This window comes from Colobus angolensis, unplaced genomic scaffold (assembly GCF_000951035.1).
Source record: "Colobus angolensis palliatus isolate OR3802 unplaced genomic scaffold, Cang.pa_1.0 Scaffold102, whole genome shotgun sequence".
Classification (NCBI taxonomy): Eukaryota; Metazoa; Chordata; class Mammalia; order Primates; family Cercopithecidae; genus Colobus; species Colobus angolensis.
The window spans coordinates 786,725-806,783 of NW_012111142.1; the positions used below are offsets into that span (position 1 = coordinate 786,725).

General features: G+C 36.7%; 1 protein-coding gene across 1 annotated transcript in view; it reads right to left on the minus strand.

The window, feature by feature from the left end:
- The window catches only part of RAVER2 (ribonucleoprotein, PTB-binding 2), a 96,152-nt gene that overhangs the window by 46,716 nt on the left and 29,377 nt on the right, over nucleotides 1-20,059 (minus strand). Inside the window, exons 3-5 of the mRNA XM_011940807.1 lie at nucleotides 16,805-17,274; nucleotides 13,328-13,519; nucleotides 5,692-5,818 (exon numbers count right to left, since the gene is read on the minus strand). Of these exons, the coding sequence (XP_011796197.1) occupies nucleotides 5,692-5,818; nucleotides 13,328-13,519; nucleotides 16,805-17,274 (789 nt within the window). The remainder of the gene's footprint in view (nucleotides 1-5,691; nucleotides 5,819-13,327; nucleotides 13,520-16,804; nucleotides 17,275-20,059) is intronic.

A 20,059-nucleotide genomic window follows, 5' to 3' on the forward strand; every position in this document is an offset into this window, starting at 1 on the left:
TAACAAACCTGCACGTTATGCACATGTACCCTAGAACTTAAAGTATAATAAAAAAAAAAAAAAAAACATTACTGGGAGAAATAAAATATTGCCTCAAAATAATTGAAAAGATATACCATATTTATGGATCAGAAGCCTCAGAATTGTTGTGAATTCTGCCTAAATTAGCATACAAATCAATACAATCTTAATCAAAATCCCAGCTGACATTTTTCATAGAAATTGGCACTCTGATTCTAAAATTTATAAGCCAATGCAAAGAACCTGGAATAGCCAAAACAACTCTGAAAAAGAAGAATAAAGTTGAAGGACTTACACTGATTTCAGGATTTATTACACATGTATTTTGGTATACAGACAGTATTGATATAAAGACAGTACTGTTATAAAGACAGACATTTAGATCAATGAACAGAGTTTAGTTATAGACTCATGCATATATGGTAAACTGATTTTTGGCAAATGTCAAAATATTCAATGAAACATAAGCTTTTTAAACAAATAATACTGGAATAACTGTATAACTATACGTAAACAAAAAACATCTGGACTCTTACCTCATACTATAAACTAAAATTCACTCAAAACAGATCATAGACCTAAATATAGGGATAAAATTATAAAACTTTCTCCAAGAAAACATACAAGAAAATCATAGAAAACCTGAAATTGGCAAAGATTTCTCAAATATGACATACGAAGTACAAATTATAAAAGAAAAAAATAATAAATTGGATTTTGTCACAATAAAACATTTTGCTCTTCAAAAGACACTGTTAAAAAATATTTGCAAACCATATATGTAAAATTAAAAAGCACTCTTACAACTTGATAAGAAGACAAACAACACGTACAAAATATTTGAAAAGACATATCATCAAAGATATAAAGATGACAAATAAGCACAATAAAAGGTGCTCAAAATCATTAGTCAAAAGAAATATTCAAATTAAAACCACAGTAAGAGAGCACTACACATCCACTAGAAAGGCTAAAATTAAAAAGACCAACAGATCAAGTAGTGGCGGGGATACTGAGCAAACTGGAGCCCTAGAAACTGATGGTGAATACGTAAAATGGCTCAACCACATTGGAAAACAGCTAGGCAGTTTCTCACCACTTAAACATATATCTATCATATGACTCAGCCATTCCACAGATAGTTATTTATCAAAGAGAATAAAAACATAAGAAATAAAAGCATAAAGACTAGTACACAAGTGTCTATAGAGATTTTATTTGTAATGGCCTCGAACTGGAAATAATCCAGATGTCCATCAACAAATCAATGAATAAGCAAATTATAGAATGAAATACTACTCGGGAATAAAAAGAAAAACTACTACTAATCCATGTAACAACATGAACGAATCTCAAAACAGTAAGCTAAGTGAATGAAGCCAAACAGTACAGACTGTGTGATTCCTTTTATACCAATTTCTACAAAATACAAACTGTAGTGACAGAAAGCAGATCAGTGGTTTCCTGGGGACAGGGTAGCGGATGGATTACAAATGCACAAAAGGAAGCTTTGGAGGGTAATTTATATGTCTATTATTTGATTGTGGTAACGATTTCATGAATATATACATAACATCAAAATATATCAATTCGTACACTTCAAATACTTACAGTTTAATGTACATCAACTATATCTCAATTAAAGCTGTTTAAAAATACAGTTTATACTATCAAGTGATTACATAATAAATTAGGAACGTACATACATAAAGAAAAAAGTCTAGAATAATTATATTTATTGTATTTTTGAAGGTAGTTAAAAGGTCTAGATTGAAGAGAAAAGATCAGCTTGGTCAGAGTAACATAATCAAAATTGGACCTGGGAGGGAAATTAATCTAACAGCAGTTGGAGCTTCCATTTTAGTGGTAGAAATAGACAATAAACAAGTACATGTATAGTATATGTCAGTTGTTTTTAAAATTATACAATGATAAAGAAGCAGGGCAAGGGTATAATAATTATAATTGTTTTTTGTTTGTTTGTTTGTTTTTTGAGATGGTGTCTCACTCTGTTGCCCAGGACAGAGTGCAGTGGTGCAATCTTGGCTCACTGCAACCTCCACCTCCAGGGTTCAAGTCATTCTCCTGCCTCAGCCTCCCGAGTAGCTGAGGCTACAAGTGCATGCCACCATGCCCAGCTAATTTTTGTACTTTTAGTAGAGATGGGGTTTCGCCACGTTGGCCAAGCTGATCTTGAACTCCTGACCTCAGGTGATCTGCCCACTTCAGTGTCTCAAAGTACTGGGATTATAGGCGTGAACTACAGCACCCAGCCAAGAATTACAATTCTTTATCATTAATTCAATTGGCTCAGAGAAGGCCTCTGTGAGGAGTTCAGGATATAGCAAAGTTACAGTTACGATACAGTAAAGGACATAGTAAAAGAAAAATAAATGGAATTTATTGATTAACAAGACATTTTTTCTCAACATCAAGAAACTTTCCACACATTTTCCAGCTATGTATGTGCTCAAGTGAGGCAATGATTTAATCCTCTTCCCTTTCCACCCCACACAAGGAAAAGCTATGCTTGATGAAATAACTTCTGCATCAGTGTAATATTCAAACATCTTACTTAAAATTGAGAAAGCGCTAAGCATAAAGAAGCCTACTGCCATATGGCCATACATTAATCTGAGTAGAACAGCAGAGTGGAGAATATTTAGTTTTAGATGAAAAGAAGAGACAAAAATAATACTTGAGAGGAATTAGTAAAGATAGCCCAGAGTCCAAAGAAGCAGATGATACTTTCTAAAAGACCTAAGAATGTGGTATGCTTCTTTAGACACTAATACGTAATCTTGGACTGCATTAAGGGAAATATAATGATAATAGGAAGGAAATCCCACTGCATTCTGTGCTAATCAAAACCAATCTACAGAATATGTTTGTGTCTGTGTACATCATATTTTGGGACAACCCGGAAGACCTAGACTACATCTACAAGAGAACAACTTGTGGGGGATTTAAAGCACATGTCCTGTGACATGTTATGGAAACTCAAATATAGAACTGTAATCTGCAAAGAGATATAAGATGCATAAAAAGAGAGTTGCAGGAAAACACACCATCTCTGTTTATGTTTACTTTCATATTAAAAAAGGAAAACATTAGATTTGATCATTTCTAAATATATGGATTGACAATGGTTCATCCGTTTAATTGACATCTTTTACATTTATGGTATATATTGGGGCTCTGCTCGAAATTTATTTTACTAATAAAGTTGCATTGTAAAAAAAAGAACTGGTCTGGAGAAAAGAAGACAGGGAAAATAAAAAATGACTGAGGTTTCACGGTAGTTGTCTTCAAATATTAGGAGGCTTTTATTATGCAAGAAGGAATACATTTATCCTGTATTTCTTCAGAGGCGGAACCAGAATAAGTGGCTAAAAATTGCTTATATTAGTAATATAAACACTTTCCAGTAATTGCAACTGTCAGACCAGGGAATAGGCTGCCTTGGGAAGTAATAAGCTTCTAATCCTTCATGTTGTCAAGACAAAAAAGAGTATCTCTATACCATTAAAACTGTAAAAGAGATATCTAATTGCATAATAGCCTGAGCCAGAAAACTACCAAAGCTGCTTCTTACACACAAATAATTATATGAAGTACTTAATATGAATACTGCTGTATAATAAATAATTTGACTGGCCTTTGTCCCTGGTTCCTGAAAGGGAGACTCTAAATCCTTAGATTTTCCTGAGTTACAGGAGTGTCTTTGATATGCTACTGAGGGAACTCATTATGGACCCATAGATAGCTTCCGGATGAGGGCTGGCTGTGCCAAAAGACCAACTCTATAAGGAGAGGTGGAGCTTTGCACCATGGGATATCAGCCTGACCTTCTAACTTCCAGGGAATGGAAGCAAAGTAGAGACTGAGTTCTATCATGGGGCCTATCAATCACACCGACATAGTGAAACTCCAATAAAATCTCTGGACATCGAAGTTCAGTAGAGATCCCCAGATGGAAAACATATTGATGTGTTGGGAGGGTGACATGGCCTGATTTGATGGGTAGAGGACACAGAAGCTCTGTATTCAAGACCCTCCAAGATTTTTCCCTAAGTGTATCTTCCCTTGCCTGTGTCCTTAGGTACTCATAAGCATAGTGCTTTCCTAAGTTCTGTGAGCCATTCTATTAAACTATTGAACCTGAGGGCATTGTGAGAACTCCCAAATTTGTAGTTAGCTGGTCAGAAGTGCACATGGCCTGGAAAATCCCCTGAACTTGCGTCAAGGTCTAAAGTGAGGGTAGCCTTATGGAAGATTGAGCTCTTAACTTGTGGGGTCTGTGCTAACTCTAGGTAGTTAGTGCCAGAATTGAATTGCAGCAGGTGAGCTGGTGTAAGACCAGTTGGGATGAAAACATAATAAATGTATTTAATATATTTGCTCTATACATATTTGCTCTGAACTTAAATGTTGAATACAGTAGATCCCCCTTATCAGCGAGCGATATGTTCCAAGACCCCCAGTGGATGCCTGAAACCATAAATAGTACCAAACCTTATATATGCTATGTTCAAATTTCTTTTTCCTTCTTCACAATTTCATGGATAGAAAATTCATTCTTACTGTAGATCCTGGCAATTTCAGCACACATTTTGTTTTCCCTTATTAAGTTAGAAACGTTTTAACCTTTTCACTGAAAGGATGCACTTTGCAGCTTCTCTTTGTCATATCCAAACTGCCAGCATCACTATTCTTGTGCTTTGGGACCATTATTAAAGAAAATAAGGGTTACTTGAACATAAACATTACAATACCATGACAGGTGATGTGATAACTAACCAAGATGGCTACTAAGTGATTAACGGGTGGGTAACATATACAGAGTAGGTACAATGGACAGAGGGATAATTCATAGCCAAGGTAGGAGGAGTAGAACAGCAAAACATTTCATCACACTACTCAGGACAGCATGCAATTTAAAACTTATAAGTAGTTTATTTTTGGAAAGTTCTACTTAATATTTTCAGACTGCAGGTAACTAAACTGTGGAACACAAGAACACAGATAAGGGGAGACCACTGTATAGGCATTCATTTCCTCATAACGCTAAAACAGACATTTTTGTACATAAAAAGTTGTGCATTTCAGAATGCACAGAAGGTAAGCTCTTACTAAAGAATACTAAATAGGTAGATATTTAATGTATACTGATATTATAAAGATTTGCATAATACTTAGAAAATAATAATGTTTTCATCATTTGCTACAAAGTGAAACAATTTTACAACAAAAAGGGGAAGAACAAAGAGGAAACAAAAATTTGGCACTTTTCAACAAAATAATTCTGCTAAAAATATTACATAGAAAAGTATTAATTCTTTGTGGATATAGGTTATAACAATGTAGTGTGTTAACTATTACCTTGGTCTACACATTCATGTCTACTAAGAGCTAAACAGAAGGTTTGATATTTAGCATTTATTAATAGTAAAAAAAACCACATAAGCAGTTCGTATATATCAAAAATAGTCAAAATATATCACCTCAGATTATTGATTAAAATTCATTAGCAGGTCCTAGAAAAATTTTTAAATTTTTATACTAATTTTAAATATATTTTCACAAATAAATGTATTTTTTCATATTTCACATGTGAAAAAATTAACTTCATGCTAACATTCTTTAATCAGTATACATACATGTCCATACCTGGTTTAACAGCTCGTCCACATAACTGGGGCTGTAGAAGAACCTGCAACATGGCAGGGTTGTTTAAACTTTTCATAATTTGTACTGGATTTGGCTCTGGAAGTAAGCCCTTTTGATTACTGTGCATCTGCAATGAATATAGAAATAAGAAACATTAGAACAAGCGTTAAGTACAAAAGACATAGTTTCAAAGGCTTTCTTCTAGAAATTCTCATTCATCTGACAAGATCTATTTTATGATAAACATAATTTGATTTATATTATATATCTATTTTATACTCTCTACCACAGTTCTCAATTATACATACAGCATAAAATCCTCATAGAATGTCTCAAGTAAATACCAACTGGCTTTAAGAGGACTGACAATTTAGTACAATGAGTCTCATCATATCATACAAATAGAAGGATGACAAGGGAATCTGAAGTTATTAATAACTTGTTAACACAATATGAATACCTTGATACTACAGAAGAGCCTTCTTATAATGTTGATTTAAAGTTTAATTGGCCAGGCAAAGTGGCTCACACCTGTAATCATGGCACTTTGGGAGGCTAAGGCGGGAGGATCACTTGAGCCCAAGAGATCAAGATCAGCCTGGGTGACACAGTGAAACCCTGTTTCTGTATTTTACAAATAAAAACTTCAAATGAAAATAAAATGAAGTTTAATAATGTGGGTTGCCTTATAATTCAAAATCTTCTTATTATTTTATTTTATTTTATTTTTTGAGATGGAGTCTCACTCTGTTGCCCAGGCTGGAGTGCAGTGGCGTGATCTCGACTCACTGCAAGCTCCACCTCCCGAGTTCACGCCATTCTCTTGCTTCAGCCTCCCAAGTAGCTGGGACTACAGGTGCCCTCCACTCATGCCTGGCCAATTTTTTGTATTTTTAGTAGAGATGGGGTTTCACTGTGTTAGCCAGGATGGTCTTGATCTCCTGACCTCGCGATCCACCCGCCTCCCAAAGTACTGGAATTACAGGCATTAGCCACCGCGCCTGGCCCAAAATCTTCTCTTTTATAAAGGTCTTTACTTGATTAATTTAGTATGAGATTAAAATGAGCTGGCCTTACATACATGCAATCAAGTAGCTTCCTAAAAATATGAAATAATTTTCAGTTTTAAAAACCAGCTTGATGGATGGGGATATTAATATATATAATTACATAAAAGATAAAAACTTTTAGCTATGAGAAAATGGAGAACTGACAAGGACAACTGGAAACTTTTGCCAACCCAGATACTGCGAAATTGAGAGGGAGAAGGTGATGCATCCAAGAAACTGACATAAAGCCTGTGAGAAACCCCTGGGGAGACAGAAGATGTGAAGGTAAACATCAGCAGAGAGCATGAGAGCGCATGGGTCCACACACAGGATAATTCAGGGAAGCGCTTTTGAGTTGTGTTTGCCTTCAGAGAGCATGGCTTTCTTGGCCAGGACAGCAAGGTGGGAAAACAGCAGCATCACCCCAGTGACAGCCATAGGACCAATGAACAGCAGGATGGCACGCAAGTGCAGAGACAATGGGGACAAGATAACACTAGGCGGGCAGACCAGCTGGTCACTGAAAACCTTCCCACCTCCCCGACCTTCTCAGGTCCTCCCACACCCACTCTGCAGGATAGAAGAGTTACAGCAGAGGAAGGAAGAACTTGGAAAAGAGCAGGGGTGGAAATGGAAATGAAGAGAGGCTCTCTAAGGTGCAGGGCTGCCTGGCTGGGGTAGGAAAAGGGCTGGGCTCAAGCCTAGAAGGTGAAGGCAGAACTTCTCTGCCCTGAGGTCCTTGCCTGCCTTCCCTAAACCCTAGCTAAGACCAGGCTTTAGCTTCCCTCTGTCCATCCCCCTCCCCACAACCTCTAAACAGTGACATACAGAAAGATGACAGCCCCCACAGGAAATTAATATTCATACATTTAAAAGAAAAATAGCTAGACATTTGGAGAATGCAGTCACTAAAAAATAAAAGCAACAAACTGAACCACCTATAAGACAGAAAGCAGAATCATGAATAGGAAATAATAAGAATGTCAAATAAATGTAACAGACATTACAAAAATAAAATGGATTTTTACTCATAACATGAAGGAAGGACAAGCAGTTATAAAGAATAACCAATGAGAAATGCCAGATTATGAAAAGCATAAGCATGGAGAAAAAATAATAGCAGCCCTCACTTACTATAGACTTGGCATTGTTCTAAACACTTTACGTGAATTAGATCATTTAATCCTCAAAAAGCCAATTCTATAAGGTTGGTATTATCTCCATTCTATAGATAAAGAAACTGAAGGAATTCATGAAGCATTATTATTACCCTGTGCTTTAACAGATAGGTTAAACAGTAGAATACATGTGACTAAAAAACAAAATAGTAAATTTTTTTTTTTGAGATCTCAGAGTCTTGCTGTGTCGCCCAGTCTGGAGTGAAATGGCATGATCTCAGCTCACTGCAACCTCTGCCTCCCGGGTTCAAGCAATTCTCCTGCCTCAGCCTCCCAAGTAGTTGGGATTACAGGTGCCTGCCACCACGCCTGGCTATTTTTTGTATTTTTAGTAGAGACTGAGTTTCACCATGTTGGCCATGCTGGTCTCGAACTCCTGACCTCAGGTGATCCACCTGCCTTGGCCTCCCAAAGTGCTGGGATTACAGACATGAGCTACCGCACCTGGCCCAAAATTGTGATCTTAAAGATCCAGTTAAAGAAACCGAAAATTCCAACAAACAAGAAAAAGCAAGGTGGCAAAGAAAATGGAGGTAGAAGCATCAGCACCTGTGATATTAGAAGTCCCTGAAGGAGAAGAAAATAAGTTCTTTGAAGAAATAATGGTTGAGAAATTTCCCATTATTAAAGAGCAATTGAAGAGCATAGAATGAAAGGGTTCACAGTCTCCCAAACATGATTTCTAAAGAAAAAACACACTTAGTCACATTTCTTTGTGTGACATTTAAGAACATCACAGCCAATAACAACAACAGAAAACCTTCTAAAAGCTTCCATTTAAAAAGAACATATCTCTAAAGGAACAAGAAACAAATCAATATAATCTTCTTTCTCAAAGCATCAACATTAGATTCAAGAAGATAATGAATTAATATTTTCAAAGTATTGTAAGAAAAGAACTCTGAGCCTAGATATTTAAATTAATCTAAGTTAATTAATATCACAAAGAAATAAAAATATTCTCAACTATACAAGTTCTCAAGTTTTTACCACAAGAATACTATCTTTCGAAATGCCCTAGGAGGAAGTAATCCAGCAAGAAAAGAAATAAATGCAAGATGTTATTATATAATATGTTGAAATTGAGGTATGCAATATCATAATTTTAATCTTATATACAAAGACACAACCATAAAAACAACCCAAAAACATTTAAGACTATCCTAATGTAAAAATGTAGACACCAATATGATGATAGGTATAGTAGGAAGGAGGAAGCAGATGGAGGTGAGAATAAGTGGGTAGATAGACGTTCTGATAAACCTATGCATTTTAAAAAGTTAGGGACAATTGGCTGGGCACAGTGGCTCACCCCTGTAATCCCAGCACTTTGGGAGGCTGAGGCAGGCAGATCGCTTGAGGTCAGAAGTTCAAGACCAGTCTGGCCAACATGGTGAAACCCTGTCTCTACTAAAAATACAAAAATTAGCTGGATGTGGTGGTGCATGCCTGTAATTCCGCTACTCAGGTGGCTGAGTCACGAGAATCGCTTGAACCCGGCAGGCAGAGGTTGCAGTGAGCCAAGATTATGCCACGCACTCCAGCCTGAACGACAAAGCAAGACTCTATTTCAAAAAAAAAAAAAAAAAGTTAGGGACAGGGACAATCACCAGCAGGATAAAGACAGAATGTGTAACTCTCAAATGACACTAATGAACTTAAGGAGAAATCACAATTATCTCAATAGTTGTAGAAATATTCTGATCAAGTTCAGCACCTATTTATGATATTTAAAAAAACTCAGAACACTTGATATTTCCAAAGGATATGTACCAAAAACCTATAGAAAATGTTATCTAGAATACCTTATTTTTAAGACTGAGATTTCTCACTGTCACTACTATCTGACCGTAAAGGGCCCGCATGCCATGCTAAGGAAGGTGAACTTAAGCAGGCATTAAAGAATATTAAGCAAGAGAATGACATAAGCTGATTTGAGGATGAGAAAGATCTCTCCTGTGCACTGTGCAAGATGGATTAGAGGGGGAAAGACTAACGACATGGGACCACGTAGGGAATGATTCTAATCAGAGAGGTGAGAAAAGATAAGATTCTGAGTGAAGTAATTAAGATGCTGACAAGGTCCGTCCCAAGGATTTGAGAGATCTTAGGAGGTGAAATTGAAATGATGTGCTAGTATTTCTGACATTTACATTAGAAAGTGGGTGAGGGAGACCAATCACAATTAACTGAGTTTTTGATTCACATAGTTTTAGTTTGGATGAACTGATGCCATATATAGATATTATAGAACATAGAAAAGCAAGTCCCAGAAAAAAATAGTCTTCTTTGAAATGGTGAAATTGAACTATTTATATAGCATGAAGTGGGAATGTCTAAGAATCCTTTGGAAATATTAATTTAGTACTGAGAGCAGTTTGATCTAAAATTATATGCTTGGAAGTAATCACTAATAGGCATAAATAACAGGAAGAAAATGAGAAGGCCAAATATGGAAATCTACTGATATCAGCTCTTAGGGGGAAAAAATAAGTTAGGGAAAGAACACACAGGCAGATAGGAAAATGAATGGTGTGGCAGAATTCAAGGTAGTAGAGAGTTTTGTTTTGTTTTTGAGACAGGGTCTTGCTTTGTCACCCAGGCTGGAGTGCAGTGGTATAATCACAGCTCACTGCAGCCTCAAACTCCTGGGCTCAGGTTCTTCTTCCACCTCAACCTCCCAAGTAGCTGGGACTAACAGGTGCAAATCACTAAGTCTAGCTAACTTTTTGTAGAGACAGGGGCTTCACCATGTTTCCCAGACTAGTCTCGAGCTCCTGGGCTCAAACAATCCTCCCACCCTGGCCTCCCAAAGTGCTTGGATTACTGGCATGAGCCACCGTGCCCAGTCAGTAGAAGGTTTTAAATGTTGCAAAGGGACCAACCAATAAAAGACTGAAATGTAGTCACCAGATCTGAATATTTAAAAACCCCTATTAACTGAATGAGAACAGATTCACTTGAATAGTGGAGGCAGAAACTACATTGCATTAAATTTGAGAGGGAGATAGGAAATTAAGAAATGGTGACAACAAGTGAGGTCTAATTCTTCAAGCAACTCTGGTTATAAACCCCAGTATCTTTTGCTGTGCCAAAGCTCTTTAGTTTAATTAGATCCCATTTGTCTATTTTGGCTTTTGTTGCCATTGCTTTTGGTGTTTTAGTCATGAAGTCTTTGCCCATGCCTATGTCCTGAATGGTATGGCCTAGATTTTCTTCTAGGGCATTAAAAGAAACTACCATCAGAGTGAACAGGCAACCTACAGAACGGGAGAAAATTTTTGCAATCTACTCATCTGACAAAGGGCTAATATATCCAGAATCTACAAAAAACTTAAACAAATTTACAAGAAAAAATCAACCCCATCAAAAAGTGGGCAAAGGGTATGAACAGACACTTCTCAAAAGAAGACATTTATGCAGTCAACGGACACATGAAAAACTGCTCATCGTCACTGGTCATCAGACAAATCAAATCAAAACCACAGTGAGATATCATCTCAAGCCAGTTAGAGTGGTGATCATTAAAAAGTCAGGAAACAACAGATGCTGGCGAGGATGTGGAGAAATAGGAATGCTTTTATACACTGTTGGTGGGAGTGTAAATTAGCTCAACCACTGTGGAAGACAGTGTGGCAAGTCCTCAAGGACCTAGAACTAGAAATACCATTTGACCCAGCAATCCCATTACTGGGTATATACCCAAAGGATTATAAATCCTTTACTATAAAGGATTTTAGTAAATTTATAAATCCTGATACTATAAAGACACATGCACACGTATGTTTATTGCGGCACTATTCACAATAACAAAGACTTGGGGCTAACCCAAATGTCCATCAACGATAGACTGGATTAAGAAAATGTGGCATATATACACCAAGGAATACTATGCAGCCATAAAAAAGGATGAGTTCATGTCCTTTGCAGGGACATGGATGAAGCTGGAAACCATCATTCTCAGCAAACTAACACAAGGACAGAAAACCAAACACCACATGTTCTCACTCATAGGTGGGAATTGAACAATGAGAACACATGGACACAGGGCGGGGAACATCACACCGGGGCCTGTCGAGGGGTGGGGGGCTGGGGGAGTGACAGCACTGAGAGAAATACCCAGTGTAATGATGAGTTGATGGGTGCAGCAAACCAACATGGCACATGTATACCTATGTAATTGGCTGAGTACTCAATAGTCCTCCTTGCTTTGGCATTAACCTACATCTAAGCATACTCATATTCACTCTGCAACCAGACCACTTACCACTCCTCAAGCATGTAAATTCAGCTCATACCACTGTGTGAGTGTTTCTGTTCCACCTAGAGTGATTACTCACTTTCCCATTTTAGGGTTGCCAGATGTAGCAAGTAAAAATACAGAATGTGCAATTAAATTTGAAGTTCAGATAAACAATGAATGATTATTTTAGTGTAAGTATCTCCAGCAAAAATCTGTATTTCTCTGGCAATCCTATTCACTTCTCAGCAACACAAGTCAATATCTCATCCATTCGTTAATGTCACACTCAAATGTCACCTTCAGCATAAAGTCTTTCCCAATTCCTTCAAAATTGTATTCCTTCCTTCATTCAATTAACAAATATTTACTATGCTAAGTACTAGGGTAGAAACTGTGAAGAAGGTATAGTCTCCATCTCCAAGGATCCCCCAGGCTATAGAAGTAGAGAAGAATGAGTAGACAGTTACTATAAAGAAGTAAGTACAATGTGCCATGTAAGCAAAAAGCAGGCATGTATTTTCCTCTGAAAACTTCTTGAAAAAAGAGGCGGCTGGGTGCGGTGGCTCACGCCTGTAATCCCAGCACTTTAGGAGGCTGAGGTGAGTGGATCACCTGGGGTCAGGAGTTTGAGACCAGCCTGGCCAATACCCTATCTCTACTAAAAATACAAAATTAGCCGGGCGTGGTGGCATGTGCCTGTAGTCCCAGCTACTTGGGAGACTGAGGCAGGAGAACTGCTTGAACCCAGGAGGCAGAGGCTGCAGTGAGCCGAGATTGCGCCACTGCACTCCAGCCTGCATGAAAGAATGAAACTACATCTCAAAACTTAAAAAAGAAAAGAAAAAGAAAAAGGAGGCATATTACACTCAAAATTTAGAACACAAGAGGAAGTCAATATTTGCTGAATGAATGAAATTCCTTCGAAAATTTCTCAAGATAAATACACTTTACTAAACACAATTTCTTTTTCTGGTAATGACTTCTGGCTTGACTTAACAAAGAAACCATTTAACTAACTTTTTTAAAAAAAGGAAAAGTCTTCAGTGTGATGGAAACGCAATGATAGTGCACTTGACAATCAATTACTTTGGCTAGATTGGATAGATTAAAATAGTATTAGAATTTTCTACACTCTAAAAAAAGAGAAAGAAAGAGAAAAAACTTACCACACGTTGAGCCGCTATCAATGCTGCTAATGTACTTCGCCCTGGCGCTCCGGGGGCACAGAAGGAAACCTGGACTTTGCTGCCCTTGATGGTCATACCATCTGCTGCCTGCTGGACCTCTTCAGCATGCTCCGCAGTGCTATATTCAACCACTGCAAAGCCACCAACGTAACTACCTTCATCCTGTGCAAGCTGATACAATACATTCTATTAAACAGTAATTCCGATCTTTACTTAGAAACATTTATTTACAATATATAATTTTCAAATTCAAGAACAAGACACTGGAGCATGATACTGGTGGAAATAACGTATTCTTTCTTTATGAAAATGTTTACTAATTGCTTAGATGTACTTCTTCCTGAAGACAGGAAGATAGGAGTCTGTCAAGTTTCTATTCAATTCTTTGATTTTCTTATTTATTTCAACAGTAAAAGCCCAAATGGCAATAGTCTCTACATATTAAGAAACATATAAACTGTTAATTTATAGGAAAATATGAGGACACAATAATTACAGCTTTCCTTAAAAGAAAATCACCAGGTACATGGACAGTGAAACATACTGAACAAATTATTTGACCACACATCAATGGAAAATAAAGTTACTATTATCAAGAGAAGGTAGGAGGAACATTTCATTTTTATTTCACTATTTTAGGAAGATCCCAGGAATTTAGTCAAGTATACCAAGGCAAACCTTATTTAGGAAAACTGTGTCCCAGGTTTATTAAAAGCAACACACAACTTTTATTTCTGAATGTGCCCTAAATAAACTCCTGCCATGTAGAACTCGATTTATTTCCAGTCACCCACCTGTAAGACTGTAAAGGAAGATACTAAAGTCCTGGATCTGAAAAGACTGGTACAAAGAGCAAAAATAAGAACAAGATAAGACACTAAAGCGTTTCTAGGTTTTGAACACGTCTGAATTATCTTAAATACATTCACACTATAAAGTGATAAATGACACAAAATTCAGCTGAGTATGTCTTTGAGAAGACACATTTCCAATACTTCTATTTGGGTTTGCCATCTCATAAGCTGATATTACAACTAAATCACTTCTCAGTCCTTCTCAGTTTCTTTTCTCTTGTTTTTGAAGCTTATCTTTCTTCTACTTCCTTGTATATTTAGATCAGATTTCTATCTTTTCCTTCACATTATTTCTTCCTTTAAAAACTGTCATCAAATATCTTTTCCTACCCAAAGCTTTTTCCAACCACACAGGTAAAGGAAAAACATCTACCTCTTGTAAACATTTCTCTAACAACCCTATTCCTCTTATAATCCAAACCAGGTCTTAAAATCAGGTTTGTAAAAGCCATTCATTAATCATTTTGGTCTCTTGACCACAAGGTAAAAGGCTGTGTCTTTAATATAGTCTATGCCAACCTACCATGCAAAAGAGCCTGAAGTTAACAGACCCACTGATAAAGAGCCATCCCAAAGCTGCTTTATTAATCTTTTGAAAACTTTACAAATGGTTTTTATTATTCTATTTCATTATAATGATCTTTATGCCGGTATAAATTATAATATTTTAAGTCTTTCAAAAAACAAAATCATTTTAAGTCCACAGCATCAGTAGTTTCAGAGACGGCTATTTCAGTTCAACATGAGAGTCATTCAACGACACAATGGTCTCACTTGTGATCTAGTTAATCTTCCACTCTTTGGAAGTATTTTAGCAGAAGCTAAATGGTCACTCAAAAAAATGGTAGCAAATATTTTCTATGACATGTAAAGCTATACTAGATAATCTCTAAGGGCTCTTCCAACCCTGGGGTTCACAATTCAAATACAATTTATGATAAATGGCTTTTCTCTTTACATCTGTTTCAAAGGCCTCAAAGGCCACAGGATGACAACATTACATAATTCTCAGTATTCAAGAAGAACATATCAATAAGCTAATCCTAGAGCTTTGGGAGGCCAAGGCAGGAGGATAACTTGAGCCCAGGAGTTTGAGACCAGCCTGGCAATATAGCGAGACCCAGTCTCTACTACAAAAAAAAGAAAATTAAAAAATAGCTGGGCATGGTGATGTGGACTTCTAGTCCTAGCTACTTGGGAGGCTGAGATAAGAAGATCGCTTGAACCTAGGAGTGTGGGACTACTGTGGGCCATGATTCCAGCCTGGGCAACAGAGAAAGACCCTGTCTCAAAAAAATTGTTAAAAATATATATTACTGCAAAATTTCACCCACGTGTGGAAGCTTAAAAAGTTGATCTCATAGAAGTATAGTGTAGAATAGTGGATACCAGGGGCTGGGGCGATTTGTGTCGGGGCTTGGGGAGATACTGGTCAAAGGATGCAACATTTCAGTTGGGTAAGAGAAACAGGTTCAAAAGATCTTTTGGACAACATGATGACTACAGTTAATAACAACATATTGTATTCTTGAAAAATGCTACAAGAGTGGATGTTGTGTTCTTACCACAAAAATGACAACTATGTGAAGTAATACGTATGTTAATTAGCTCGATTTAGCCATTCCACAATGTATATATACTTCAAAACATCATGTTATACATGATAAATACAATTTTAACTGTCAAGTTAAATAATAAATATATACATTTTAATATATTTAATATTAAATAATATAATTATATACATAGATAGGTACTCCAACTCCAAAATTTTTACTGCAATACTAGGAAATCAACAAATGTATGATTAAAGAAAAATACAAAGGAGGAGAGGAAACGAGAGGTAAGAGGAAAAGGAGCGTGGATGGGAAGGGAGTGCAGTAAAAGGGAAAAGGGAGAAGGAAGAAATGGAGAAAAACGAGAGAAATAATTGATCAGTTGCTATCAAAACTCTGTAAGGAAAAGAGTTATATATAGTATATATATTTATTTATTTATTAGAATGTATTTAATTTTACTATGATAAAGTGCTTGAAAAGTCTTGCCAGTGTTATCAGTTTTCAGGATCTTCTCTAGATGTCTAACCTACCGTGACCACATTAAGACAGAACTACACATTCCTTTTAAACTTCATAATACTTTTCTATCCTCCATTATATCACTCTTCATATAGGATTTGTAATTATTTGCTTACTTGTCCATCTCTTCTACAAAACTGTGAGGCATTGAGATACAGTATCTTTCCATTCTCTGCCTTTCCGACACTTGGCATAGTGTCTGGCACACAGAAGATGGTAAATAGAAGTTGGATAGATGAATGGATTGATGGAAAAATGCAGGGACGAATGGATGGAATGAGGTGAATGAGTAAGCAATGGATTTGCTAAGGCATACTTAACTACAGAACAATATACTTTGGCCCATAAACAGAGGAACTGATTTAAAATTTCCCATGAGATCAAAGTCTTCCCTACAGAATAATGCACAGTTAAATTATCCATTGTGTTAATCATACAGGTATGATAAATCTGTGAGTGTATGTAGATTAGATACATATGTATATATTTTAAAATATTTCCAATAATCTCTTTAAAATACCTACCTGGCAAAATACAGGTTTATGGACACTGGAAAAAATGTGCAACAGCTCTTCTGAATCCCTGTAGTCACTGGGCAGTTTATCAATACAAAGGCACTTAGAATGAATGAGCTCTGAAGCCAATAGATTAACATCCATCCATTGTGCAAAGAGTGCTGATGCTCCCAACTGTTTACCCAATAGCTCCAATCTAGCCTTTGCAGCAAAGTCCTTTTTCATGTATTCCACAAATCCATAGCCTTTGGAATGGCCAGTAACTTCGCTATAGACCAGAAAACATCTCTCAATATTTCCATAAGCACGAACAAGTTCTTCAAACTCTTCTAATGTAAAAGAAATGGGTAGGTTGGTAATACACAGCAAAGCATCTGTTGGCTGAAGCTGGACTATTAAGTCTTTTCCTCTAAAAGAATATTGATGAAACATCTGAATTGCATTCTGGGCTTGTTCCCCATTCAATAAGGTAACAAAGGCTGGAAGATAACAAAATGAATTAAAGAGTTTTCTAGGCCAGTGTTTTCAAATGGAAAACACAGTAAGAAATACATCTTACTTCTGTGACCTGGTACACATAAACATATACTTTTTTCTGAAACAAAATTATGAGTTAATATCCCTACTATATGTAATGCATTGTGATATTTTTTATTCTATTTCACTGTGTTTTCAAATGCTGACACCTCCATTAAACTAACTTCATCAACAGTAACCCAAAATAGAAAGTACAGGGATTATATTAGGAGTTTCACTCCTAATCTGACAATATTCTGGGGGGTTTTTGGTAATCTTTTCCAATAGCACACATATTTGATCTCCTCCCACCTAAAAACCTATGATATAAAATTTTATGAAGGCTTTATATAAAACTTCACTGAAATAAAAATGAAGTTACAAAATCTTTCTTTCTTCCTAGAAAGAGTTCTAAAAGACCCTATTTGACAGCAAGGACCTGAAAAAATGAAGGTACAGCAAAAACATCAAAATGTATAAAGGAGGCCATTTCTTTCTCCAATTTATGTATTTCCTTAATATCAGATTAGATTGACATAACAACAGACACTTATAATTTGGTACACTTTTGATGAATAATATCAAATGAAAAGATTACAGGATTCTGATCTTAAAACAAGATCTTGAATATTCATAAAACAATAAATATAATCTGTCCTATCTAATGAAGTTGTTCTAGCATCAAGCAACAAACGCATATGACAATTTATATAACTGGAAACGTAATACAAATGTAGCATTCTAGGTTAATGAAATATTATGTACATTCATATCTGGTAAAATTACATTTTAACCATACCAATGTGTTTACCTTTTGTAATAAAAGAATATAAAAGGTTTTGAGCAATTTTATAGGAAAAGTTTAAAGCCACCATTAAAAAAATACATAGCAATCCACAAATTACAAATTGCTCTCTACAAGTCCTTCCCCCTCTCCCTCTGAAACATATAGTGAAGTTACTTCCATATGAACATTTAATTTACCCGAATTCAATTAGAACCGCATGACAATATGTTGTATACAGCAAATATGGATATAGCAAGAGACAGAGATGTAATTTAAGTAGCATGGGCAATTCTGCCTGTCATTTCAGTCAACTGCCCTGCCCTCAATTGGTCTTAGTGCCATGCGGCTCTCCGAGTAACAGTATCTCACCATACTGAGTGTGATGCTAACATTTAAAGAAACACATTTTTTATTTAACACATGCCCCACATGCAAGAAAACTATTGCCAAAGGAACAGCTAACTGTTCCAACATCTCTTTTCCAAAAAATGAGGAAAAAAATGGCTTTACTGCCCTTACTGAGAGACTATCTCTTAGTTTCTAACAACCTTTTTAAAAGGCTTGATTTTGATTCTATGTCTTTTTGCCTTATGCTGACATAAAATACCATTTAATTCTGTTTCCCTAAAACAAACAAACAAGCCAACAACAGTTTGTAAATACTGGTTATGTTCTCATATCAGTCCGTAAAATCTCAGGTCATATTTAATTTGAATTCTCAGGGCATTTGAACCTATAAATCATTCCCTTTCTACCTTTTTTTTTTTTTTTTTTTGAGACAGAGTCTGACTCTGTTGCCCAGGCTGGAGTGCAGTGGTGCCGATCTCAGCTCACCACAACCTCCACCTCCCAAGTTCAAGCCGTTCTCTTGCCTCAGCCTCCCAAGTAGCTGGGACTACAGGGCCTGCCACCACGCCTGGCTAATTTTTGTATTTTTAGTAGAGACGAGGTTGTGCCATGTTGGTCAAGCTGGTCTTGAACTCCTGACCTCAAGTGATCCACCAACCTCAACCTCCCAAAGTGCTGGGATTATAGGCCTGAGCCACTGCACTAGGCCTTTCTTAACTTTCCATCTTGATGTACTCTTTCTTGATTCACCTTATAACTATCCAAGCTCTTTTCTCTATTTCCTTTGCTAGCTCTCTGTCCTCCACTCACACCTGTAAGGTAGTACTCCTTGGGGGGCCTTCCTGGCAGAGTCACAGACAGTAACACCTGTGTGGCCACATGTTACTCAATGTGTGGCTGCTGAATATCTTTTTTCTCACTCTACACCCTCTTCCTCTGGGGGCAATCATGCCCATTCCCATGTATTCTGTATCATGTGCCAGATACCAAGTTTGGCACTGGAAATGTTTTGGTGAACAGAACAGGTAAGATCCCTTTCAACACAGAGCTCACAATCTAATAGGGAAAGCCAGACGTTTAACAAAGAGTTACAAATGTGGCGGTATGAGGGGCTATGAAGCAATGAGCAAAATAACCTCATCTGAGGACTTGCAAAAGGCCTCCTATACCATTATAACCCCCAAATCCATGTTTCTAACCTTTAGTGCCACATACATCTTCATATTGACTCCCAAACATAACTCACAATTCTCATCCTCTCTCTGCCAAAAAACAAAAACACAAACAAAACAATTAGGAAAAGAGGAAGTCAAATTGTCTCTGTTTGCAGATGTCATGATTGTATATTTAGAAAACCCCATCGTCTCAGCCCATAGTCTCCTTAAGCTGGTAAGAAACTTCAGCAAAGTCTCAGGATACAAAATCAACGTGCGAAAATCACAAGCATTCCTATACACCAATAACAGACTAACAGAGAGCCAAATCATGAGGAAACCCCCATTCACAATTGCTACAAAAAGAATAAAATATGTAGGAATCCAACTTACAAGGGATGTGAAGGACCTCTTCAAGGAGAACTACAAACCACTGCTCAAGGAAATAAGAGAGGACAC